General features: G+C 40.1%; 1 protein-coding gene across 1 annotated transcript; it reads right to left on the reverse strand.

The window, feature by feature from the left end:
• Nucleotides 1–2,733: 2,733 nt before the first annotated feature.
• On the reverse strand, nt 2,734–8,861 carry LOC134672483 (uncharacterized). The gene is made up of 4 exons (XM_063530422.1): nt 8,638–8,861; nt 6,590–6,727; nt 4,624–4,753; nt 2,734–3,271 (listed from the first exon to the last, which is right to left on the reverse strand). The coding sequence occupies exons 1-4, from the start codon at nt 8,762–8,764 to the stop codon at nt 3,169–3,171; spliced, it is 498 nt and encodes a 165-aa protein (XP_063386492.1). The 5' UTR covers nt 8,765–8,861; the 3' UTR covers nt 2,734–3,168.
• Nucleotides 8,862–9,526: the final 665 nt, after the last annotated feature.

Below are 9,526 nucleotides of genomic sequence, written 5' to 3' on the forward strand. Positions count from 1 at the left end.
TTCTGGGTAAATGCCTTCATTTATACAGCGCCCAAAAAGCTCCGCCATAGCAGATGACAAGGGAATCGGTGCTAGTCTCAGTAGCATCATGCTTATACCGTATACATCTTTGGAGGCTTTCGGAGGAATGTGGGAAGTTACCAAGCGATATACCTCATCCGCTGTAAAGGGGCGGAGAACGAGTAGGTAATTCGAGGCAGGCCGAGCATCGCGCAGCGCGCGTAGGGCGCCGGCGACGTCAGCGCGCGGCGCCCCGCACGCTGCTGCAGCGCTCAGAAACCTGCAATTCATCGCATCGACTACCTGTTTTTTGTTGTCGAACATTGACCCATCATCTTTGCGAATCACATCTGTAACATCTAATGTCGGGCTGTTATACTTTCCACGTTCTTTATTTATCACACTCCACATCGCTTTAGCTGTGTTTGTACTAAATTTAATTATGTTATTATGGTGACTAGATTTGCAACTCTTAACTATCTTATCATAGTGACATTTCATGTCAAATATAATATTATTCAGCAATTCATTATTTGGAAGTCTATTTCTAAACTCTAAAATGTCAAAAAATAAGGCTTTATATAGTTTCACTTCTGTGGTAATCCAGGAGGAGTCAGGCTTTATACTTGTCTTTCTTTTTCGCAAAGGAAAGCAAATATCAAACTTACTGACTATAATGTTTATAATGGAGAGCGCAAGTTTTTTTGCATCACTATTTTTTATAAGTATCTCGTTCCAATCTACACTATTTATAGCTGCGGTAAAGTTAGCTTGATTTAAATCGGAGAAGGATCTGACATATGTATTAGAGTTGTTAACAATACATTTATCCGGTAATTGTACTTCTCCTTTAATCGCGAGGTGGTCACTGAGGTTAGTGGTTACAGGCATAACGGTGACCGAACCTATCGGCAAATTTAAATACAAATGGTCAAGGCAGGTCGACGTCGTGGGTGTGATACGAGTAGGAAAGTCCACCACGTTCGTTAGTCCGTGAGAGCGAAGTATGTCAGACCATTTTTTCAAATCTGTACTAGCTTCACCCAAACAGTTTATATTGAAGTCTCCTACGATTATACAATGCAGGTCGAGTTCATTTATCTTATTGAGCACCCGTCCAAATGCAATTAGGAAGTCATTTACACTAATTAAATTGGTTCTATATATACATAGTATCGTTAATTCATAATCAATCAGATCTATAGCAGAAATTTCACAGTCCCGTTCTATCGATAATTTCACTAACTCCATATTCTCAACGCATTTAATACTATCTCGCGCGTATAAACACGATCCACCGTGCAACACATTAATCCTACAAAAACAAGAAACTAATTTGTAGCCGTCTATCTGTACACATTTCAACTTTGCAATTGGGAGCCAGTGTTCCGTGATCGCAAGGATGTCACACTTAATTTCATCTTGTAATAACACTTCCAGGCGAAGGGTTTTATGCTCCAGTGCAGCAATATTTTGGTGGCATACTGTAATCGTTTGGCGCATCTTTTGTTTACGGCTGCTCGACGCGACTGGCGACCGGGTCAGGTGTGCGCCCGCGCCGGCTGCGATCGGGTGGGGTGCCAGTGCCGGCGGGCCGCGCGTCCCGCGCTCCGCCAGTTCGTCTCCGAAACCACTCGGATATTTTTACACCAGGTGGCCACGACATTGGGGTATATATTTTCTCCTGCAAGTGCTCAGGAAAGCCAATAATAAAGGCTGCATGTTTGTCAGTCTGAATATGTCGTTTTTCAACTGTGATTTCATTACTTGCTAACCGTCCACTCAGGTACTTTAGTACGTTTTGGGTAGTCGTTTCTGGCTTAAATAACCACGCTTGTACGTATTTTTGACGCTCCACTGTTTGAAGGTCGACGTCTTGTTTTCCCGCTCCGATGATAATCGGTCGAGGTTTAGTAATACGTTTATACGTAACCTTTTCCCATTTATTGGGGTTGGTGTCATCCTCATTACAGTCATTAGGAGTTGTATTCACTGAAGCCTGATTCGGAGTCTGCGATGTCATGTGCATGTTGCGCTTTGCCGGTTCCTTAGATAACGCGACGCTCGACTCAGTGTTTGTCCGGCTTTCCTCGGGTGTAAACGGTTTTATTTCTCCGCGATCAGATCGATCTGGGTCAACAGATGCCATATTTGCTAGAGATTGAGTTGGACCCGCTGATACTGGGGCCCCACCGCATTGTATGGTCTCCTTAACTACAAGGTGCGGATTTGTCTCCGTTCGGCTTACCTCGGGCGTTATCGGTGACGTTCCGACGACAGAAGTTAACGATCTGCTAGCGGTGCTTGCGCTTGATTTTTTCACATTGTTAACTGCCGCTGCCGCGACCGCTCTTAAGCGCGCTTGTCGTATTGGGCGCTGCAGCGCTGCTGGAGGTGATGCGACAGAAATTGACTTACGGGCCTTCGTTGTGTTACCCTCCAAGTGAGTTTTAAGTCGATTTAACACTTCACTTTGATCCGTAATTATGAGATTTTGCTCATTTATCTTTGTCTCGAGCGCACTTATTTTATCACTCAATAACGTTATCGTTTTATGTAGCTCGCGAACAGCACTTTGAAGCTCTTTTTGCGGCATCGTAACTATTTTAATTTGAACAATTCGCTAGGGAGCAGTGTTGCGTCTAGGGCTGTGAAATACCCACTATACATTATTATAGCCACTTATAACCTATTATACCCACTATACAATATTATATTCTATTACCTATACATTATTATTGAAACCCACTGAATTGATATGTAGTGTATTCGTGTACAGGGCATACAATGAAATGAATAATCTTATTTTAATGAGTATATTCAAATATGTATCCAGCACAGGTTGTAAATAATTTTTAAAGATTTTGCACTTTAGTTCTTACCATGTAATTTTTATGTGTCAATTTTACCGACTTGTTTCCTTCGTCATTGATTTAAAGATTTTGCCGCTTGATTTTGCACGCTGCATCAGCGCTTACGCACCAAACGTAGCGAGGTGTGCGTTATTTCTTTTTGGGTGCGTCACTGCAGCTTATGCGTTGTCTGTCCTTAATGCGTGTGTAAATAGTTTATTAGCATCTGTGCATTTATCTCATTTGTATAATGGATACACATTATGTTAGGTATGTATTACTGTCTATTACCTATACACATTACACATTATTACGCCTAGTGAGATTGAGAGACGTTGATGGCGGCCCACACGTTGTCCAGTTTGGCAGACGGCATCGTGATGATAGGCTCGGTCTTGTTAGAGGAGTTTGCAGCAGATCTGAGGTATAAACAATATTCATTATTCTCAAACTGATAACACTGTGTTTGTGTAAAGGCAAAAACCGGGCAAGTGCGAGTCGGACTCGCGCACGAAGGGTTCCGTACCATAATGCAAAAAAAAAACAAAAAAAAGCAAAAAAAAAAACGGTCACCCATCCAAGTACTGACCACTCCCGACGTTGCTTAACTTTGGTCAAAAATCACGTTTGTTGTATGGGAGCCCCATTTAAAGCTTTATTTTATTCTGTTTTTAGTATTTGTTGTTATAGCGGCAACAGAAATACATCATCTGTGAAAATTTCAACTGTCTAGCTATCACGGTTCGTGAGATACAGCCTGGTGACAGACGGACGGACGGACGGACGGACAGCGAAGTCTTAGTAATAGGGTCCCGTTTTACCCTTTGGGTACGGAACCCTAAAAATGGGCTTATCCATAAGTGTAAATTCCTAAATTCATCACACAAAAGGCCGATGTCTTGAAAACTACTGGGTAGTAGGTAGTGTAGGCAACAGTGTGGTCAATGGTACACACGCAAGTCGCAAAATAATCTATGATAGATATATAAACTGGTCTCAATATGCACAATCGGCGACATTGTACAACGTAAGTATATTGTATTTAATTTGGATGATGATAATTGCCCTTCATTCAATTGATGACATACTTTACGATAACGAGATGTCCTATATTAAAGGCTAAAGGGCACTTTCCTTTCACCTTTTACATTGAGAACGAAGCGATATACCTATTATAGTACTTTAGAGCTTAGGGCCGATACAGACGGACTGCAACCCGACTGCAATTTGTATGGGACTGCAATGTCGGCGTGCAGCGTGCAGTTCCCATACAAATTGCAGTCGGGTTGCAGTCCGTCTGTACCGGCCTTTAGTTCACCAGCTTGCACTGTTATTTTTCCAACGGGCATAGAACATCGAGCAAGTGAAAAGTGGTTCCATGCTTTGAATCTATAGGTACCTAATAAAAATTGACTTAAAATTAGTCTCAGACTGGATCTCCAATCTTGCAATCCGGAGGTCGCGGGTTCAAATCAAACGGCTCGTACCAATGAGTTTTTCGGAACTTAATTATATACGAAATATCATTTGATATTTACCAGTTGCTTTTCGGTGAAGGAAAACATCGTGAGGAAACCGGGCTAATCCCAATAAGGCCTAATTTACCCTCTGGGTTGGAAGGTCATATGGCAGTCGCTTTCGTAAGTCAATTCTCGGGATTAGTTGCCAAGCGGACCCCAGGCTCCCATGAGCCGTGTCAAAATGCCGGGATAACGCGAGGAAGAAGGATCTGAGACTGGATTTTGGATGTAGGAATTACGGTAGAACTTACTGCTGCAACTCCTCCTTGAAGACACTGCCATCGTTGACGTTCTTCACGTTGTGAGGCGAATACCGGTTGTAAAAGCCCCAGATGCTCATCATCAGCTTGCTGTTGTACTTCAGTGGCGATAGCTCCATGACTGGAACGGTAAATAATATGTTAGACAATGGTTAGACGGCTTTTTTTGCATGTGTAGTTATATATATAAAAAATCGTACATAGATATATAAAAAATCGGAAACTTCTGTGTATATGTATATTGCTCGTGTTATGTTAATGATAGCTCTAGGACTATCATCTGGATTCATCTATATAACAATGAATTCGATTATAATATTTGTAAATTTCTATATCTATGGGAAGCGGACACTTGATCATCAATAAAATTACATCACTATGCTATGAGCTATTAACTATCTTCAAGCAACACCGGCTTCCGACACATGCTATTATAGGGTAAGCGTGATGTGGGTTTGGTTTATAGGTTCTGGCCCGACCGTCATTTGTTCCTTTGAGAATTGACTTGGTCTTGGTACTTAAACGTGGGACCAGAATAATTTGGTTTTGGTGATTAAGACTGATAAGATAAATTAAAAAAAGTTTATAAACCTTTGTCGCGTGATGTAATACGCAAGAAATGTCGGAAAATGGAAAAAAAATAGCAATATTATAAATATGGGGCATTCTATTGTCGATGGTGCTTACGCCGCACAGCGTCGCGCGACATTGTATTTATATCTGCATGAGCATAGTCAATATCGACAATAAGGTCCCTTTTCGTAGATAACGTCACATATTGTTGTTAAAAGGAAATTTAAATTCTGCCTTAGATTCTAGATACAACTGATGATACAAGTATGTTTTTTTAGGATTCTGTACCTCAAAAGGAAAAACGGAACCCTTATAGGATCACTCGTGCGTCTGTTTGTCTGTCTGTCTGTCCGTCTGTCACAGCCGATTTTTCTCCGGAACTATACTGGACCAATTAAGTTGAAATTTGGTACATATATGTAAGTTTGTGACCCAAAGACGGAAATGCAACGTAAACAAATGAATTTTAAACATGGGGGCTACTTTTGGGGGGTAAATGAGAAAATAAAAAAATAAAGTTTTTGAAACTATATCGTGTTACATATCAAATGAAAGAGCTTATGGTAAGGATCTCAAATATATTTTTTTTTATAATTTTCGTATAAAAAGTTTAGAAGTATGTAATTCAAGAAAATAGGCAAAAAATGGGCATTCCCCCCCCCCCCCCTTTATCTCCGAAACTACTGGGTCTAAAATTTTGAAAAAAATACATAAAATAGGCCTATACCTATAGATAGCAGGAAAACCTATTTGAAATCTACAGTCAAGCGTGAGTCGGACTTAATTACTTAGTTTTTGATCCGACCCCTACGGATTTTTTAAAGACGTTTCACATAAAAAAACCGGGCAAGTGCGAGTCGGACTCGCGCACGAAGGGTTCCGTATGGTACTTCATGCAAAAAAAAAACGGAAAAAAATAAAAAAAAAACGGTCACCCATCCAAGTACTGACCACGCCCGACGTTGCTTAACTTTGGTCAAAAATCACGTTTGTTGTATGGGAGCCCCACTTAAATCTTTATTTTATTCTGTTTTTTGTATTTGTTTTATTTGTTGTTATAGCGGCAACAGAAATACATCATCTGTGAAAATTTCAACTGTCTAGCTATCACGGTTCGTGAGATACAGCCTGGTGACAGACAGACGGACGGACGGACGGACGGACGGACAGCGAAGTCTTAGTAATAGGGTCCCGTTTTACCCTTTGGGTACGGAACCCTAAAAAATACATTGTTAAAAATTGTGTAATGTACGGAACCCTTGGAACGCGAGTCCGACTCGCACTTGGCCGGTTTTTTTTAACTTCTAATTTGTAAAAAAAACCCAGATGCATGAAGCGAAGTCGTGAGCCTACTTGAGAATATAGGACATGTAGACAGACTCACAGTTAGTGTTGAATATCTTGGCATTGGGATCCTTGGCAGACTTGACGTTGGACAGCTTCATGTCGCGCTGGGTCTCCCGGATGCGTCCAGCCGAGAACGCGGACGGCGGGATGGACGCCATGGCCTTTACTTGACAGGCTGGAAGTAAAAGCAGTATATTTGTAATTTTGTACTGAATTTTGTTCATTTGTAATTTCATTTCCTGTAGTTAGAAACTAAGCAGTAAAATGATTTAAATTTTTAACAAGCAGAAACTTCTGCTAACGATGCTACTAAAGCTTAGAATAAATTTAAAAGTCCAGAGATCTAGAGGCTGTGAATTCAAGTCTCACACAAAACGGTAATTTTTCCACTTTTAAATTTATTCTAAGTTCAGTAAAATGCTGTTTATAGAATTCGACATGTAGAAAGTGTATGTCTTAGGAAATTGACTAGAGAGAGGAAAGAAAATTGACACGACCAAGTTGGAAACGCAGATTTTTCCATCAATGATGAATTGGTTTGCTTAATTTACGGCCGCGGCCTGAACTCTCATATTAAGTAGGTATCAAAGGTTGTGCTACGCTGCGTCACAACAAAGTAGGTAGGTATTAGGTATACCTACCAATCTAGAAGATATCCAACAATTGGGTAAGTAAAGTATGTTCCTAGTTTTAGCTTTGCAGATCGTGAGATCGCATTGATTGACGTATGTTACATACGGTAGGTAAATAGTTTAGGTTAAATTTCGGTCGCTGATTATAAGTACACAGTACTACTACAAAGATATGTGGCGGAAAAGCGGATGAAAACTTCCGGATGAAAGCAGGTTGCAGATGGACTACAACCTGCAGCTCGACTGCAATTTGTATGAGAACTGCAACGTCGGCGTGCGGTTCCCATACAGATTACAGTCGTGCTGCAGTCCGTCTGTACCGGCCCTTTGGCTTAGATTTTAGAACGTCTTGTTGCTTATTTTAACAGCTGCAACTGTACTTTTATAGCTGTTCTCCAAATAGCGGTCGTAAAGCCCCTTATTTACTTATTCACCAAAAATCAACCTTACTTCATTTAGTGAAGGCTACCTTTTCAACAATGAGACCGGTCGTCGTTACAGCAAATTCTTGTTTTTCTTGTAACACTTGTAGGTTTAAAGGTGATGTGACCTTATATTTTTTGCTATTCTTATGTCTCCGTAATATTTCGCAATATGGGCAGGTGCGCATCACCTGTCGGAAAGGTCACCCGACAGCGACAATTACCTAATTGCTTGTGCTTGTGCCACCGCTAACCGCTCCTATCGAACAGAGCATATATGTCCACCGGTATAAGTGAGACCTCGAGATCCATATCAACTATTTGTAATCAGAGACCCGACTATACTAGCTGTTAATATCGGTCTAGTCAGCGCAGGCACACGATTTTGTGTTCTCTTTATTTTGTTTGATTGGATGGAACATTGTCGTAGTTACATAGTAATATGGGTAGTTGTTTGCTAATTATTTTAATTGTTTTTATGAACAACATATTTTTTTAGGTGAAACGTAATCTTTATGTGTTTAACACGGAAACTATTTATTTAATATAAACTATGATAGTAGGTATAATAGGTACGTATACCTACAGTAGGAAATAGGGATTAACGAAATCGCAGAGGTACTACCTATAAGGAATAGCTAGGTAGGTACCTACGCTACTTCTTTATTTATAATATGACCCAACAGTTTGAATGTCAAAATGTTTACGTACAAGTAGCTTAAAGCTTAAGATTGTATATAATATGTTAAATATGTACTCGTAGGTAATTATAGCACTGGTAATAAACGTGACCACTAATTTGATAACAATGCGATATGTACGTACGGCGCTATCTGTGAAATTTTGCATATACAATATATACATAATCTACTTATAAAGTATAGTCAGGCCAATCGTTGGTGACATTTCTTTAACCACAGGCGCCTAAGTGATACTGATTTGGATTCGCTACTGCTTCGTAGACAAGGATAAAACATCAACACATGAAAGAGAGAGAGAGAAACCTAACTAACTTGTACCATTAAAATTACCTTTACACAGATTGAAGAATACGCTGGACAGCAAAGCGAAGTTGTTGATCGCTTCAATCTTAAAGCCTGTCCCGTCCAGGCTCCTGCAGTCTCCGTTGATCCTCAACGTGCTGAATAAATGCACCATTAAATCACAGTAAGATGGGGTAAATGCTTCGAAGATAGACGATGCACAAGAATGTGCAGAGAGTCGCTGCTGAGATGCCACTGATCACAAAGGCACGAACATGCCTGACCCCAAAAGTTATCAGTGACCAGCTACGTCATTCACAAAACGTTTTAACGAAACTGTAGGTTTGTGTCTAGTGTTACTTGACCCAGTGATCAGTAGTAATTTTGTATAATTAAAGATCATACTTGGTAGTTGCAAGGTATAATTAGGTTTTGGACAACAGTATAGTAACATTTAATGTTTATTTGAACGTATGTGTGCTGCGATAAGGCGTACATGAGCGATGTTTTAACGTCGTACTTGTGTTTCGGATGGGCAAAATAATTTTCTTGTCAGATCCTCAAAACCAAACGATTCAGTTAAATTCAACTAGATCGTGAACACGTCGGTCTATTATCAAGAGTGTTCTGTCTTTAGGTATACAAATACATACGCTTGAACATTTCCTAACCTTTCTACCTTCCTTCTTCGTTCGCTACCTTCCTACTTATGTAGGTATTTATAGGTAGGTTGTTTGTAAAAGGGGTAAGTTAAGTAGGTACTGGTAATAAGTACCAAGTAGTCATGCATGGTGACGTAGCGTCTCTTCAATTAAGTAGATAAATAAATAATACATAGAGATAAATATGTTGTAGTTTCTGTGAAACTGATAAATCAGTTGATCACTCGCCTAAATCAAACCAGTATATGGTTTGGTAATGAATGTCGAAGTTGGTT

Source organism: Cydia fagiglandana, chromosome 17 (genome assembly GCF_963556715.1).
Source record: "Cydia fagiglandana chromosome 17, ilCydFagi1.1, whole genome shotgun sequence".
In the NCBI taxonomy this organism is placed as follows: Eukaryota; Metazoa; Arthropoda; class Insecta; order Lepidoptera; family Tortricidae; genus Cydia; species Cydia fagiglandana.

Bases quoted from the DNA above. Each gene is read 5' to 3' on its own strand.
- LOC134672483 (XM_063530422.1), bottom strand. From the start codon at position 8,764: ATGGTGCATTTATTCAGCACGTTGAGGATCAACGGAGACTGCAGGAGC. The intron at 6,728-8,637 runs GTAATTTTAATG...TTTTACTTCCAG, and splicing joins ATTCTTCAATCTGTGTAAAG to CCTGTCAAGTAAAGGCCATG. The intron at 3,272-4,623 runs GTAAGTTCTACC...TTTATACCTCAG, and splicing joins TTCAAGGAGGAGTTGCAGCA to ATCTGCTGCAAACTCCTCTA.